Below are 18281 nucleotides of genomic sequence, written 5' to 3'. Positions count from 1 at the left end.
TTTTTAAAAATTCTTTTGAATGATCACTATTTATTTTGAGATTGAATTAAGAGGCTCTCTACTACTGAACTTCCTCCCCAGTCCTTTATATTTTTCGTTTTGAGACAGGGTCTCACTAAGCTGATTAGGGCCTTGCTAAGTTGGAGAGGCTGGTTTTGAACTCATGATTCTCATGCCTCAGCCTCCTGAATTCTGGGGTAAAGGCATGAGACACCTTGCCTGGCTGACTATATTAATTTGCAAACACTTAATTCCCCATAAATATCTGAATGCATTTTTGTATGTATTTTCCCATTTTAGGTAACTCAATACCATGGATAGTTTTGATTTTGGCAATGCCCAGATCACCTAGGCAGTGTTTTGCACATAGTATGGTTGTGCACTTACAAAGTCTCTCACATTCAATTTCTATTTTCAAAGAGCATAAGGTCAGAGAACTTTTAAACTTTCTTATTCTGTGATTTAGGTTTGTTTCTCTATTTGCTAGGACATTATAATTTCTTAAATCCTCACTGGTTTTAATTATTTAAGGATTACAAAAACATAGGTCATAAGAATTTAAACTTTCCATAGAATATATTCCCTTCTGTAGAAGTATCTGAATCTATATCAAATATAGTACAGATATTTTTGTCAACTGAAAATAAAAGAAATAAATAGCAATGATACATTTGTCAACAATCATTTAATATTCAGTATTGGTATGCAAAGCATTGAATAATACATATTATTTGCCTTCAGGTAGTTTAGAGTATTTAGTAAGAATTTGTTTCTTTCTTCTTTAAAATTTTATACATGCATAATAATTTTACAGAATGGTGGGTTTCATTGTGGAATACTTGTTCATGCCCATAAAATAATTTGATTGATTCCTTATCTCAGTTCCTTCCCTTGCCCTGCCCTCCTTCCTCCCCCTGACTACCTTCTTCTACCCTACTGGTCTCTCTTCAATCTAAAGAGAAGGATGGATGAACACATATGGATGTTTGTTTATTTGGTGCTGGATATTGAACCCAAAGCTTTATAAATGCTAATCATGCACACACTTGGCCACTGAACTGTACCAACAGTCCCTAGGTTAAATTTTATATATGAAGCAAAGGAGAATATATTAATTCTAAGGAAGTTTCTTAATATATGTGAGGCAGTGTATTTATCAAAAGTGCATGAAAATGGCAATAAACAAATTTATTTAGAAAAAAGATAGAGTCCCATTATGTTCCAGATATTATGTTCTGAGGAAAATAATTAAACAAACATATCACATGTTCATTGGTGAGATGAAGAAAAGGCAGAGTGAGGGGAAAGATTTATGGAGATGGTGTTTTAGATAGGATGATTATGGAAGGGTACTCTGAAGTAAGAAATACTCAGTAAACTAGGTGAATGGGGCAGATCATTAAGTGGCCTGGTTTAAACTAGGGGAGGAACAGATTGGTTGGGGTCAAATCAAGAGTCAGGTTTGAATAGGATACGTTTGAGAGACCTATTAAATAGACAAGTACAGATGTTGAGTAGACAGTTGCAGATGTGAGTCATTACTTCAAGAATGAGTTTGTCACTGTGTCACTGGAGATAATTTTGGGTATCCTAGCATAAAGGTGGGGTTTAAACCATGGGTCTAGATGGGATGTGGGGATATTTGGAATGCTGAGGAAGATGGAGGTCATGGAATGAATCTGAAATTACAACAGTCAGAAATTGGAAAGATGAGGGATGACCCAGCAAACAAGACTGAGAAGAAATCTCTGATGATGTACGAGCAAAATAAGAACTGTTTTGTTTTGGAGGTCAGGTGAAGAAAATATTTAAAGAAAAGGGAGTCATGAACTGTATCAGATGCTAGCAAGTGGACAACCAAGGTAAAGTAAAATCAGCATGTGTTTAGGTGGTGGGAATGATCCAATAGAAAGAAGAAAATAGATGATGTGGAAGAAGGTGTGTGTGTGTGGGGGGGGAGAGGGTCGATGGTAGTAGTGGATCCAGAACTAAGTCTTTGAGTAAGCAAGAGGGAAATGGACTCAGAGCTCAAAAGGATTAGCCTTAATTAAGACACTCTCAGTTCAGCCAAACAAATTTATTTGCAGGTATGCACTCACACACTCACCCATTTTCAAATTTGATAGCCCCATACACCCATTACTTTCAAATCTTTCACTTTTACAGAACCTATTCCTAATGTTCACTTTTCTTCCTGGTTTTTCAGCAGAACAAGTGGGAGAGCACTATTGGTGATTCTTGTTTGTAATTAACTGCTAACCTCTGTAGCCTGTTTGGCTTTCTTAGCTCTCGAGGCCAGATGGTGAAATAAATGGAGGGCATAGATCAGTATTCTCTGCAAGCACAACACAAGGACTGTAGGTGTAGAAGGGGGAAGGAGTTGGTGTGAGTTTTCTGCAGAACGTTAGAAACCTCTCCAAGGTACTGAGCCAGCAAGGAGCTGTTGCAGTTGCTCTTTTAAGTCTCTTTGAAGTGTCAAAGGTTTGAAATAACTGTTTTTTACTTTGAGGTCTGAAATGTCTTGGCGAGAAGGGTTTTGATTATCCATAACCTATGTTTGCGACCATACTTTATCTCCATAATGTCGCTATCAACGAGTACAGTGTGAGGCTCACAGAAGCAAAGCAGTAAAGCTTGTTTTGCCGAAGATAGAAGAATTACAATTATTGCTACTAAAGATTCAATACTCTCAGAGCGAGTCAAGGGAGGGTTAGAATCGTACACCCTGTCTTCATTGCCACAAGTGGAGTTCAATAAATGGTGAGCATGTGTGTGCGTGCAGACACATTGGAAACATCGTGTGGCATGTATCCGGAGGGTATTGAGAGGGACAAGGAGGGGTGGGTAAGGATCACAGGTATTCGAATGTCTCTTAAATGCATTTTCTTCTACCTCTAGCTTCTGGAAGGCTGATGTCTACTGGAGTAAAATCCTCACCCTAGTATTTGTCACTAAGTATCGAAATGGGCGTGGTTAGGCATATAGGACACCTGTTCTGGGTGAACCCTGCAAGTAGATACTCCCGGAATCCTCCCCTAGCACTAACTCCTCAAGCGTTTGTAAGGGTCTTCCAGTTTTCACATCCTTTTTGGGAATCCTCCCTCCAGCAAAGCTGCTCTGTAGTCCCGAGAAGGCCTGCTGAGCATGTGTAAAGAGCGCCGCGCATGCTCCGTGAAGTGGGCAGGTTTACCGAGGCGCTAGCTGAGGCTTTTACTACTCTTCACCCGCCTCCCCCGCCTAGCACGCCCCCCTCCCCTATTTCCCACCCCCACCACGCGGTCTCCCGCATCCACCCCGCCCCTCCTTCCCACCCCCCCACCCCAGTCTGGGGAATCTCCATTGACGTTCGGGTGACGCCGCCGTGCTGCCGCCGTGGGGGGTTCCAGGCGCCGCACAGGTAACACCGCCGCTGCCGCCATATTGACAGAGCCGGGAGCGGGGAGGGGGCCAAAGGAAGAGGGTTAGCTGGGGGCGGGGGGGTAGTCACCGTCAAGCGGCCGTCGCGCCGGCGGCAGTGGTGCGCAAGAGCGGAGCGGCAGCTCTTGGAGAGGCAGCACAGAGTTGTCTTCTCTATGGGAGCAGCAGTGTGCGGCGAAGACCCCTGGGTCCCAGCCTCTGAGGGACCCCGCGGCGAGTGCAGTGGGCGCTGAAGGCGGGGCTGGGGGTCACAGCGGAGAAGGCGGCAGCAGCAGCAGCGGGCCAGTTCAATAGATAGGATGCACGGCCGCGCTGGCGGTCCGCAGCTCCTGTTCGAGTGCTTCTGAAAGGGCGATGCTACCAATCCCTCCTCAGGAAGAGCCCTGGGACCAAGGCATGGAGGTGTTCGGCGGCGGCGGCGGCGGCGGCACGAACAGTGGCGAGGTTAGTGTGGTGGCCAAGATAGCCTGAAACCAACTACCCTTGTTACTACAGGACTCTAGCGGGGGACTCAGAGATAAAGGGTGTGGGACCGGAGAGTGGGGCTCCTGGGCAAGCCCCCTTGAGGCAGCAAGGCGGTGGAGCACGTTGTCCCAGTTGTGCCTTCACTGGGGAGCGGGTGGGGATGAGGCGGAGGGCTCCAGCGTAGAGTGGAGCCCCAGCTGGGCCTTGGAAACGCCTGCCTCACCGGCTACGCTGGAGTTGTTGTGACTAAGTTTCTCCACTTTCCAATCCAAAGTGGGACTGGGGGACGCCAGGGGTGCAGTGCCTGACTTGGCGCATCCCTCTTTCTCCAAGGAGCTGCGTTTGCTTGCTGGGAACACTTTAGGGGACATCTGCGGATTACATACAACTCGCTGTTAAAGCCTGGGAGCTTTAGGAACCCAGTGCAACAAAAACACACCAAGGTGACGAAGTTACCCTGGGGACATTTACGCATAGGGACGAGTGTTTCTTGGTAACTTAGCTTTCTCGTTTCTTTGTGGCTTGTTATTATTATAATTTTTTCACCTCAAGTAGAAATGAACAGTGGACTGGCCGGGTTTATCTACATTCAAGTGAAGTTCTGCTGCCTCATCTCAGGTCCCCTTACTTTACTGCCCTTTTCCTTCTCTCCTTCGCCTTTCCCCATTCACAGTCCCCGCCCCATTGGTCTGTAAAAGGAGACTTAAAGTGAACCCCAGCCTTTATAAGATGGATCTTTAGTAAGACAGGGAGGTTCAACCAAAATAGTTTGGTTTGCCTCTCTTCCCGCTTCTCTTCCGAAACTGTTCTGGTTGGGCTTTGGTCTGCAGTGCCATGAGAACTTAGATGTGCACAGGTACTTTGTTGTTATAAAAAGCGGGCAACATTTAAATATAAAAACATGTCTATCATGATAGAACCTTAGATCCTTTTCTAGTAAATAATCAACAGAATATTACTCTGAAAGAAGCCATTATGAACCTCCTAAAAATAGTTGACAAATGCCAAATTGATTACTAGTAGGCTATTTTAAGGTAAGACTTGCACTCCTGTACATCTCAAGGGTGCGACTTTGTCTTCAAGTATTTGCTCCATCTTTAAAAATCCACTTTGAACTGTTGTATGATTATCTTATGGTTATCTTTGTTCTTTTAAAACAATTTTGCAACTAAACAGGTGTTAGATTACACATTAGAATAACATACAACAAGAAATACGATGGAAATAAATTCAGAAGTACCCTGAAGTTGAACTCTTTATATTTTTAGGAAATATTTTATTAGTGTACTAGGCAATGCCAACATATGCTTTACTATTCTTCATCTCTTAGACCAGTATAAATGAAGAGGGGCTTAATTTCTTCTCAAACTGTGGGAATGGTAACTGCTTGCATAAGTTCAAGCAAGACTATTCAAGACTACATAAAACTATTTGTTTTATTTCATGTATATAATCTGTTGACATAGTCACAGCCATTTTGTGATAACATGTTAAATGTTCTAATATAAGGATGGAATGGGAGGTGGGAAGCCTTTTGCATGTGTACTATTTATTATTTTAGCTAACTTTTAATGTAGTATGTTTTAAATTGTAATTACCACATATGGTTTTTTTTATTGTTTGCAGTATGTTTTAGGTATTGTAGAGATTTAACAATGGGTCTCTCTACTTCAGCAATTTGGAAAAATACTCGAGTGGAAATTGTTAATCCCTATGAAGTAAAACGAAAGGTGAAGGTAATGTGGTGAAGGTAGTATTTCTGCCTTCTTTGTGTAAAACAATTAAGATTGGTTAAATTTAGCCTTGTCGGTGACTTAATTAAAAATAGGTGAAAATTTAATGCTACATTTGAACAGATCCACTTAGTACTTAGAAGAGATTTTAATTTTAGTGATATTCTCTTGATAAGAAGGAAATAATTTTACTACATAAAAGATATGTTTAATTACATGTTTATTGTTGTTGGCTTTAGAAATGCTTGCTTAGAGTATAAACTTTACAACCCATAACTATTAGTTTTTAGTATTAAGGTGCTTTCATTATATAATATATATATACATTTTAATGTGTTAAAATTCTTAAAGAAAATGTAGGTAAGAATAGTGTAAGTTTAATGTCAAAGGAAATAATTGTCACTTTCTCTGTGTGTTGAACCTTGGTAAGATTAAAGGTTATAGATACTATGATATATTTTTGTATATCTTTCAGTATCATCTTTTACCTCTCTTGCTTGCATGGGCAGTTGTTAACTATTGAATTACCAATCAGAAGTGTGTATATTTGTTGTTTGAGACTCTTAACATGTTTTCCCACAAGAAAAACTTATTATGAGTAGTTACATTTTTAGATCAGGGCATAATAGAAGAAGCAGGTATAATGATGAAGAGCCTAACCACTGTTTGAAAATTTATCCTACGGTAAAATATGTCAAGGTTTCAAATAAGAAATAGTTTGGTTCCAATGAAAAGTGAAGAATGGGCCTGAGAATGGGAAATGTGGGCTTTCCTGGTTTTGGGAAAAGAGTTCTTAAAAGAGGGGATATAGGTTAAGCAAGAATTTCTGGTTGTCAGAGCTAAGGTACTGTCTCAATTAGGTCTACTGGGAATAGGGACTTAAAAGGGTATCACCCCTTAAGAAGCTAGTTTTACCTTTTGCCTGGATTCTCTCAGGATCACTGAAGAGGTATTATTTAAGATGGGGCAAGTATTCATCATTAGTGGGCAAGGGTCATAAAGAACAGCCTATTTGAGTAATGTGAATTTCTCGTGAATTAGTGCCATGAACATTAGTTCATATACTTAGTTTTTTTTTTCTCTTGGGTTGAGGGAGTGCTTACTTCCTTACAGAGGAGTTGATTGTAGAGTTTTCAAATTGCATATCATATAATATTAAAACTGCTGTTTTTATATTATTTCTTTAACAATACTGCTTTTGTTTAAGGAAGTTAGTTTTAAGAGTAATATTATGTCACTGATAATACAATTTGAGATTAAAGTTAAAAACTTTAAAATTTAACCAGAATAGTAACTCTATTGCAGATTGGAAAAAAAAAAACAAAACGCACATTTAATTAAGTTTTATGTGTCCTGGTAGTAATTGAGCAGAGAACATGTGCTTTGGAGGCAGATAAATCTGTTCCAAACTCACTCCCTTCTCATACTCACTGTGGGATCCAGTGCATATCAACTAAGCTCTGTGAACCTCCATTTATTTATCTGTAAATGGGATGAAAATATCTTCAAAGTTTTATGTGAAGGAAATGCAGTGCTAGTTTTTATACACTTTTGAAGGTGTTTTGCACATCATAGGTCTCTATTAACAATGTTCCTTGTCTTTCCCCACTGAGCTGTGAATCTTTGTCACTTATATTAAAAACCTTGGGATTTAGATAGCCCAGGCTTCCCTACTAATGGGAAGTTTTTTTCAAAGACTTCCCTCATAAATTTGGTCACTTCATGTAAAGATATTGAAGATCTTATTCTGTATATTTGTAATCACAGATAGGGTGATTCGGAAATAAAATATGAGGTTGTATTTAGGAAAACTTTGAGGAATATGGATAAACAGTTTAATTATTATAACTGGCCAATAAAATGTTTCATTGACATTTTTTATTTCTATTTGGAACTCTTCTCATAGTAGGAATTGGTTTAATTCATTGTGTTTATTGAGTATGGGCAATGCAGTACATAGTGTTACAAAATGAAATACCATATTACAACTACATTACAATACATTACAAAATCCCACCCTACTCCTACAGGTTTAAATTCAGGTGAACTTGACAGGAATGTGTATAAATTATTATTATAAAAGACACAAAACCATCAACAATGGGGTTAGAATGGTGGGGGTGGTTGAGAATGAATCTGGTAAAACCTTGTGAAGGAAATGGAATATGAGCAGGGCATTATGGAGTAGTAATATTTTGACAGAAATGAAAGATATTTCAGGTAGATGGGAAACAATATAGGCAAAAGCATAGAGGTGTTCTGGGAAGAAGGACATGTGTGTGATATTGTGAGTATAAGTTTGTGGTGTAGGAATGGGGATATGGTGTGAAATGAAGTAAGAAATGTAAAGGCTACACCCAGATTTATGGGGCTTTTAAAACCATTTAAGTGTTCAATTATATCTTGTAACTGGGAGCTATTGAAGGTTTTTGAGGACATGAGTAACATTATCAAATTTATGCATTGAAGAAAATAACTGATGGTAGTGTGGAGGGTGAATTGTATTAGGGGAGATACAAAAGGTGGGGAATACTAGCTACCAGGTTATTGTGGTAGCTAGTATGTGGATATAGTAATGAGATTTTTGAACTAGATGGAAGGGGTAATATTATGACCAATGGGAAAGACTTGGAAGAGGTGGAATAACTGGAATTTAGTAACAGATTAGAAGTGTGGTGATAGGAATTAATTCAACTTAACAGGTATTTAATATGTACCTGCCAATATAAGTCTGTGCTAGCCACTAGATTAATAAAAAGTTAAATAGATCTTTGCAGCATAGGAAGATAGAAAGCCAAAGTGAACTTCTCTCCTCTTTAATATTGTCATGTGCAGTAGCAGACCATTCGATAAAGATTTCTGGTCATGCTTGGCATGCTTAAAATCTTTTCTACTATAGGTGAATGTATGTTTTACTATCCGAAATTTTTTCATGTTTTTTTTTTTAATGGGCCATGGATAGAGATTACTGTTCAGAGTACATGGGTATAGAAGTGAATTGTACTTCTTTCTGGAATGTGGAAAAGAGAATAAGGGCATCTATATTTCATGTATGCTTTTACTAGGTTTACTAGGAGTCACTAAATTCATCCAGTTCTCTTTAAGCTAGTCTAGTCTGGAAATATTCAGGTCACTTCCTCTAGGGCAGGGCCTCTATATTACACTTTCTTGTTTAGTTCATTAAGAGAGCTAATCATAACTTCCATCCGTGGTACAGTTGCTTTCTTACATGGTACAGTTGCTTTCTTAGATCATATTGTTTCAAAATTACCCCTCTTATAGTCTTTCTCATCTATAATTTCAGGAAGGAAATCAGTAACTTTTTAACTTTCTTATAATTGTTTTCTTGGTTGGTGGTATTACTGTATTTAGAAACAGTTCTGAAGATTTGGTAAACGCTTGGAATCTTTAGGTAAGCCTTTCAGTACTTAGTAAGAATTTGCCATACAATGTTTACTCATTTATGTTATATCCAAGGATTATATACTGTTTCTGCTTATATTATTTTCTTGGTAAACTTTATTTTCTTTTTGTTTGTTTTTAGATAGGAGAAAAGTTTGGACAGGAAGGAGATTGAGAGCTAAGTGTAATCTGGCTTTTGCAGATAATAGGTTATCAAAATTTGCCTGAAGGCATTCTCTGTGACTGATTTTACTGATAGATTTTAACCTGTATCCATACATTTGAAGTAGTTGGTGCTGCTATATATGAAATATAGAGAGTGAATGTATGTATTACTTAATGTCTTCGTTTCATGAAGTGTTTGGGATAGGAAATAAAATCAGATGACAAATGCTTGATATTCAGAATAAGGGAAAATATAAAGCAGTAAATGTATGCAAAAAGGTGCAGAATGTATGTGCAGTGTGAAATAGAACATAGGTAAGTAGGCTCTAGGGGTTTACTACGTGTTTAAATATATTTGTTATTAATTTGGCTTTGAGTTTCCTTGGGCATGTGTTGGGCTAGTATTTCTCAACTCTGAATGTATGTTAAATTAATCTGGGAGTTAAAAAACTTACCCACACCATTGCTCAACTCACAGATACATTAACTGATATGGAGGGGGCCTTGATATCATTCTCCAGATAATTATGATATATAATGATATATAACCAGAGTAAATGAACCACAACTGTAGGCCATAGTCAAAGGAGAAATCATGTACTTCTCATTATTGAGCAAAAAAAAAGCATATCAGTTTCTCAGCAATTAGGAAAATGATTATTTTCTGAATTGTGGTTCTTATGTATGTTTTATTCTGTTGTTTTAGGATATTCCCGAGGCCAAAGGAGGTTTTTGAGCTGTTTTTTTATGCTCATGTTGTTTAGTTTAGAGGAATTTGCTTTTCCATAAGAGTAAAAGTAAAATATTAGTGTCCTAGTAATTTTGATATAGTTTGTCCTCCAAATTAGCAGGTTAAATAAACTGTGCACCTCCTTTTTAGCTAAGTAAGGGGATAGTTACTGTTTTAAGTAATAAATGATCAATTAAGTCTCCAAACAAAAATTCCAAAGGTCATGCATAATTGTCATATTTTACAACTTCTCTGTTTCTTGTATAAAATGGTTAGGGACAAACTTTAAGAGTACATATAGCAATGCTACTAAAATTTTTATACCCCAAAATATACTGAAATTTATTCCCTCTTAAATGTATCTAAACTTGAGAAAGACATGGCATTTATTGAGCATGTAGTATGGATCAGACGCTATAAGATAGATTATCTCATTGAACTTTTTCACTTTTCATAACAGCTCACTAAGTCAAGAATGCCTTTTTAACAGATGAGAAAGAGGTAAATCAGTGAAAGGAACATCTGGGATTTGAAACTATATTGCTTTAAATCCATGCCTTTTCCTTTATGCATTGCAGTCTTATTTTGAAGATAAGGAGAAGATATAGATAAGTTGTTGGAAACCATATCAGATATGCTGATTCAATAAATGTGTGTCTACTCAGTTTAAATAAAAGTCATTAAAATCCCAACAATCCTGTTTTTTCTTTTGTTTGTTTTTGGGTAACATGAAAAAACTTATTCTGAAATTATAAAAGTAAAGGACCTAGGAGCTCTAACATAATGTTAAAATAGAAAAGTAAAATGCAGGGATCATTCTTCTGCATGTTAAGGTTTACCATGGAACTACATTGAAGACATTGTGATATTGGTCAAAGGATAGACACAGATCAATGGAACAAAAGAGAACCTAGAAGTAGAGCCACATAAATATGCTTAACTGATTTTCGAGAGAAATGAAAAAAAATTGGTTAAGATCATTTTTTTAAATCCAAAGATTATCTAAAAGGGAAATTTGCAGCCTCAAAATGGAGAAATTAAAAATACTTATATTTGTATTTACTGAGATTCTGGGGAAAATCTTACATTAGTATTTTGCTAGTGGCAGTTACACAGTTGAAACTAGTTATGAAGATATGAATAAGTAAAAATGGATTAAAAATTCTAAAAAATATATGCCGGATAAGAGATGAGAATTATGGGTGTATTAAATTACTCAGGATCAGAGTGGATGAAACTTCAGAAAACAAAGAAAAATTTCATGAGTGGAAACATGGAAAAATATCAGATTTCAAATGACTTTTATTCTTTCTTAAATGCAGCATTAGGAGAGGGAGATGAGGTATGTAATGAAGAAATTGTTCTAAGTGAGAATAGCTGAAGTTTAAGAACTAAGGAAAAGGAATAAATTATTAGGTCTGATTAGATGAAAGTCCTTTATATTCATAATTGTTGACCTGGGGCAGCTGCAATTGGAAATGAATGCTGTCTGAAACAATTTCATTTCAAACTTATATGGGTATATATAGAAAACCTCATATTGATTAGTTATATACTGGAATAAAAGAACATACATAGAAATAATTTTGTTTTTATACTTCATTTCACAAATGGAGAAGTCTAGCTCCACATTTTCTAGTACAATTATTAAATATTATGTTTATCATGTAGAGAAATTGTAAAAGAATAAATGAATACTTATAAGACCTTTTAAGGGAAGTAAATATGGCTATTAAAAAAGACAGGATCATTTAGTAATATAAGATCTATAAACTATTAATTTTATTTCATATACTCCTTGTCCATGATTTTGTATGTGTCAGTTCTTTTGTTACTGCTCTGCATTATTCTGTTGCATGTATTTAATACAGTTGGTTTATCCATTAATTATTTGAAGGACATTTGGATTCTTAACAGTTTTTGGCAATAATCAATAAAGGCTTTATACAAATTTGTAGATCTTGGTTTGAAATAACTTTGCCTTTGTCTTGAGTAAATATGTATGAGTGGAATTGCTATGATGTAAGAGTTTTATTTTCTCTGAATTGTTCTTTTTTAACTTTTCTTATTCTCATTAGGATCCCAGTCTTGTAGCTGTAGATCATGTTGAGTTACACCGTAGTGTATTCTTATATGTACATAGGAAAGTTATGTCAAATTCAGTCCATTGTCTTTCTTAATCTTGTAACCCTTCCTTGCCATTATTCCCCTTTGTATCATCCACTGAACTTCTATTCCCTCCCATTGTTGTGAGTTAGTATTCACATGTCAGAGAGAACATTCTACCTTTGGTTTTTTTGGGGAATTGACTTATTTCACTTAGCATGATAGTCTCCAGATCCATCCATTTACCCATGAATGTCATTAAGTCATTCTTTATGGCTGAGTAATATTCCATTGTGTAAATAAATCACATTTTCTTTATCAGTTCATCTGTTGTTGGGCACCTAGGTTGGTTCCATAGCTTAGCTATTTTGAATTATGCTGCTATAAACATTCATGTGGTTGTATCACTGTAGTATGCTAATTTTAAATTCTTTAGATCTATACCAGGGAATTAAATAACTGAGTCAAATGGTGAATCCCTTCCTAATTTTTGAGGAATCTTCATTATACTTTCCATGGTGGTTGCACTAATTTGCAGTCCCACCATTAATGCTCATGCGTACCCTTTCCCCACAACCTTGCCAACTTTTACTGTTATTTGTATTCTTAATAATTACCATTCTTACTAGAATGAGATGGAATCTCAGTGTAGTTTTAATTTGCATTTCATTAATTTCTAGAGATGTTCAACATTTTTTCATATATTTGTTGACTGTTCTTAATTTTTCTTCAGAGAAGTGTTTGTTTAATTCCTTTGCCCATTTATTAATTGGACTATTTAGTATTTTTTTTGGTGTTTTTTTTTTGGGTGTTAAGCTTTTTGAGTTCTTTGTACATCCTGTAAATTAATGCCTTAACTGAGGTGCAGGTGGCAAAGATTTTCTCCCATTCCATAGGCTCTCTTTTCACTTGCAATGGTTTCCTTTGCTGTGAAGAAGCTTTTTAGTTTGATACCATCCCATGTATTGATTTTTGATTTTACTTTTTACAATTTAGGAGTCTTGTTGAGAAAGTTGGTTCCTAAGCTGACATGGAGTGTTTGGCATATATTTTCTTCAAGTAGGTGCAGGGTTTCTGGTTTGATACCCATTTCTTTGATTCAATTTGATTTGAATTTTGTGCAGGGTGCCAAATATGTGTTAAATTTCATTCTACTACATATGGATTTCCAATTTGTAGCACCATTTGTTGAAGAATCTATGCATTCGATGTATGTTTTTGGTGCCTTTTTCTGGGATGAGATAACTCTATTTATGTATGTTTGTCTCAGTGTCTTGTATCTTGTTCCACTTATCTTTATGCCTATTTTGGTGCCAATAACATAATGATTTTGTTATTATAACTCTGTAGTCTAATGTTAAGGTCAGGTATTTTGATGCCTCCTGCTTCACTTTTCTAAGTATTGCGTTGTCTATTCTGGGACTCTAATTTTTCCAAATGGATTTCATGACTGCTTTTTCTATTTCTATGAAGAATATCATTGAAATTTTGATGGGGATTGCATTGAATCTGTATATTGATTTTGGTAGTATTGCCATTTTGACAATATCAATTTTTTCTATCGAAGAATATGGGAGATCTTTCTATCTTACAAATGTTTGCTTCAATTTCTTTCTTTAGGATTCTGTAATTTTCATTGTAAATTTTTTCAACTATTTTGTTAGATTGATATCTAAATTTTTTTGAGGCAATTGTGAGTGGCATAGTTTTCCTAATTTCTCTTTCAGGAGATTCGTCATTGGTTTGGGAACACAATTGATTTATGTATATTAATTGTATATCCTGGCACTTTGCTGAATTTATGAGTTCTATAACTTTTTTCTTTCTTTTTTTTTTTTTGAGGTACTGGGGATCAAACTCAGGGCCTTGTGCTTGCAAGGCAAGCACTCTACCAGCTGAGCTATCTCCCCAGCCCTCTATAACTTTTTTAGTGGAGTTCTTCTAAATCCAGTCATCATCAGCACAAAGAGATAGTTTGAGATCTTCTTTTCCTATTTGTATCCCTTTAATTTCTTCTAATTGCTCTGGCTAGAGTTTCAGTTTTGAATACAAATGGTGAAAGAGTGCATCCCTTTCTTTTTCCAGATTTTAGAGGGAATGATATCAGTTTTTCTTCATTTAGAATGATGTAGGCTTGGGTTTAACTTATATAACTTTTACAATGTTGAGGTATGTTCCTACTTTCCTTAGTATTTCTAGTGTTTTAAACATGGATGGATGCTGTATTTTATCAAATGCTTTTTCTGCATCTTTTGGGGTAATTATGTGATTCTTGTCTTCAAATCTATGTATGTGGTGAAATATATTTATTGATTTCTATATGTTGAGCCAGCTTTGCATCCTTGTGATGAAACTGACTTGATCATGCTGTACTATATTTTAATGTCTATTTGTATGTAATTTGCCAGTATTTTATTAATAATTTTTGCTTGTATGTTCATGAGGGATATTTGTCTGAAATTTTCTTTCCTTGATGTGTCCTTGTCTGGTTTTGGTATCAGAATAATACTGGCTTCATAGGATGAGTTTGGAAGCATTTCTTCCTTTTCTCTTTCATGTAATAACTTCCAGAGTATTGGTGTAAATTCTTCTTTGAAGGTCTGGTAGAACTTGGCTGAAAAATCCAACTGGTCCTGGGCTATTCTTTGTTGGTGGGCTTTTGATGGCATCATCATTTCCATTGCTTGAAATTGATTTGTTTAAACTTTCTATGTCCTCCTGATTCAATTTGCATAGGTCATATGTCTCTAGAAGTTTGTCCATGTGTTCTAGATTTTCTAATTTATCAGATGTAAATGTTCAAAATATTTTCTGTTTATCCTCAGTATTTCAGTTGTATCTGTGATATTTCTGTTTTCATCCTGAATTTTAATAATTTGAGTTTTTCCTCTTTCTTTTGGTTAACTTGGCTAAGAGTTTCTCAGTTTTATTTTTTACCAAATAACCAACTCTTTGTTTCATTGATTTAAAAACATTTGCTTCAATTTCATTGATTTCTGATTTGATTTAAAGTATTTCTTGTCTTCGACTGAATTGGGTGTGGATCAGTTCTTTTTCTAGGGCTTTGAGATTTAATATTATTTCTATTCTTTTAATGAATGAGCTCAGTGGTACTAACTTTCCTCTTAGAACTCCCTAAAGATTTTGATATGTCACTATTTTCATTTACCTGTTTTTAAAAAAAAATCATCCCTGATTTCTTCTAGTATCCATTCATTATTAAACAGTGTATTATTTACTCTCCAGGTATTTGGGTAGTTTCTACTTTTTTATGTTATCATTGATTTCTAATTTTATTCCATTCTGATGTGATAGAATGCAAGTTTTCTCTTTTTATTTTTTAAGAGTTGCTAGGAAGTTTATTCAAACTTTAATGGATGAGATATTCTATATATGTCTGTTAAGTCTAAATTATTAATTGTATTTTTTTTTACTTCTATAGCTTCTTTGTTTTGTCTTTGTTTTGTTTTTGGTTTGAGTATCTATCCAGTGGTGATTAATGTGTGATAAAGTTGCCCCATCCTCATATTAGTTTGTTTTGGTTCATTTGATTCTTGAAATTGAGAAAGGTTTACTTGATGAATGTTGACATTTCATTGTTTGAGCCATGAATATTTACCATTGTTATTTCTTTTTGTTGTATAATTCCCTTTAGCAGTATGAAATGACATTCTTTGTCTCTTCTGAATAACTTTGACTTGAAGGCCACTTTATCAGATATCAGGATAGAAAGAACCCCTGCTTGTTTGAAGGATCCTTGTGAATATTTTTTTTCCCATCCTTTCACCTTCAGTCTGTGGTTGTCTTTGTCTTTGCCTGTGAGGTGAGTCTTGGATATAGCATATTGTTGTGTTTTGTCTATGTCAAAGACCAGCCTATGTCTTTTGATTGATGAGTTTAGCCCATTGACATTCAGTGTTATTTTTGAGAGACAAATTTTATTCCCTGTCATTTTAATTTGCTCTAGTTTTTAATTTGTATTAGCTTTTCCTTTGACTTACTATACTTCTAATGTAGTTACTCCCTCTGCTAGTTTTCCATTGTGCTTCAATGGAATGAGTACTATTTTAATGAGTATGTTTTGTAGTACAGGATTTCTAGTTGTGAATTTGTTTAACTTTTGTTTATCATGGAAGGTTTCAATTTCCTTTTCAATTCTGAAGCTTAATTTTGCTAGGTATAGTGTTTTTGGTTGGCATCCATTTGCTTTTAGAGCTTAGTATATATATTATGTCAAGACCTCCTAGTTTTGAGTTGTCTGAGTTGAGCAGTCAGTTGAGATCCATATTGGTTTCCCTCTAAATGTGACATGTCGGTTTTCTCTGACTGCCTTTAAAATTCTATCCTTATTCTGTATTTTAGACATTTTCATAATAATGTGCCTTGGTGTGGGTCTGTTGTAATTTTGTATATTTGGGGTCCTGTATGCCTTCTCTATTTGATTTTCCATTTCATTCTTAAGGTTTGGGAAATTTTCAGATATTATTTCATTGAAAAAATTTTGCATTCTCTTGGGTTGTATCTTTGAGCTTTCATCTATACTAATGAATCTAAGTTTGATCTTTTCATGTTATCTCATATTTCTTGGAAGTTCTGTTCATGGTCTTTTAACATCTTTTCTCTATGGTCAACTTTATTTTCAAGATTATATATTTTGATTCAATTGCCTGAAGTCTGTCTTCCAAGTGGTCTAGTCTGCTGGTGATGCTTTCCAAGGAATTTTTAATTTGGTTTATTGATTCCTTCATTTTGAGGATTTCTGTTTGATTCTTTACAGAATCTCTATCTCTTTATTGAATTGATCTTTTCCTTCATTTACTTTCTCTGTGATTTCATTCCTTAAACTATGTATTACCTCACAGATCAGTTTAACTGTCAACTTTCTATATTCCTTCTCTAGCATTTCATCCACTGTGGTATCATTGAATTATGTTATTGAGTTATATTTCATTGTTTGGGGTCTTTTGTTCCCTTGCTTTTTCATATTGTTTATATCTCTACCCATTTATCCATTTGAATCCGAGGTTGTAGAACTTCCACAATATGAACTTATAGTATCCCTGAATGTTTCTAGTACCTCATGGTTTAGGGAGAGACAAATAATACTAACATCCAGTACAGACAATATACGGCATTAAACTAAATTTTAGTTCCTATTATGACATCTACAATGTTAATTGGCACAATAAACAGAAATGGTATGATAAACAATTGCCAACATTAAACACAGTGAGTTCGCAAATGGGTTTTCTGTTTCAAAATGTCAATGCAGAAGAGATGTACAATTTGATGATTATAAGAGAGGAGGAGAAAGGAGAAGTAAAAAAATAAAGAGTAAAAGAGTGATTTGTAGAATTTGTTAGCAAATGAAATGAAAGAGAATCAATAGAAATAAACAAGTGAAAAACAACACAAAACAAAACACAATACACTAATTAAAAACCCTAATCCTCAAAAGACAGGCATTATATATAATTACCTTCAAAAATGCTACAAATGAGAAAAGTGAAACAAATATGGACATATACAAATGTCCATGAACTGTTCACCACACAAGCAAAGAGTAAGAGAAATAAAAGAGGAAAAAAAGAAAAAGAAAAAAAAAGACTGAAATAGAATTTAGAAGAGTTTTTTGTTTTGTTTTGTTTTGCCACGTCCCCAACACTTTTTTAGTATTTTATTTAGAGATAGGGTCTTGTTGAATTGCTAAGTGCCTTACTAAGTTGTTGAGGCTGACTTTGAACTTGGAATCCTCTTTTCTCAGCCTCCCTAGTTGCTGAGATTATAGGCATATGCCACTGCTCCTGGCTAAAAGAAGGTTCTTGATAAAAAAAAAATTAAGGAACTGAGATTGGCTTATCTCACTTAGCATGATATTCTCCAGTTTCATCCATTTGCCTGAAAAAGCCATAATTTTATTATTTTTTATGGCTCAGTAATATTCCATTATATATATATATATATATATATATATATATAGAACCACAGTTTCTTTATCCATTCATCAATTCAGAGAAACAAGATGTATCCCATTTGTTTACAATAAAAATGAATTTTAAAAAATTAAGGAACTGTTTCAGTGGAGGTGGTCAAAAATTGTCAATGAGAATATGTCTTTGTGGTCTTTTTCCAAATGTCTATCTTTTTTTTTTCTAATTTTTGTTTTGTCTTAGGTATGTTCTGGGCATGAGTAGTAGCCACAGAGTGTCAAGACCTTGTTCTTTTTTTGTTGTCAAGTTGTCAGTTGGAGATAAAAAATTCTC

At 35.3% G+C, this 18281-nt stretch overlaps 1 protein-coding gene across 5 annotated transcripts in view; it reads left to right on the top strand.

Annotated features, from left to right (window-relative positions):
* Positions 1-3104: 3104 nt before the first annotated feature.
* The window catches only part of Rps6ka6 (ribosomal protein S6 kinase A6), a 105740-nt gene continuing 90563 nt past the window's right edge, over positions 3105-18281 (top strand). The window contains exons 1-2 of one of the 5 annotated variants that reach the window (XM_047535902.1): positions 3105-3397; positions 3583-3861. In XM_047535902.1, coding sequence (XP_047391858.1) covers positions 3772-3861 — 90 coding nt within the window. In that variant the 5' untranslated portion in view covers positions 3105-3397; positions 3583-3771. Of the gene's footprint in view, positions 3398-3457; positions 3862-5508; positions 5619-18281 lie in introns of those variants that run through there. The other 4 variants (XM_047535904.1, XM_047535903.1, XM_047535905.1 and 1 more) reach the window with 4 other exon arrangements.

Source organism: Sciurus carolinensis, chromosome X (assembly GCF_902686445.1).
Source record: "Sciurus carolinensis chromosome X, mSciCar1.2, whole genome shotgun sequence".
Lineage (NCBI taxonomy): Eukaryota > Metazoa > Chordata > Mammalia > Rodentia > Sciuridae > Sciurus > Sciurus carolinensis.
This window is presented reverse-complemented; position numbering and strand designations above follow the sequence as displayed.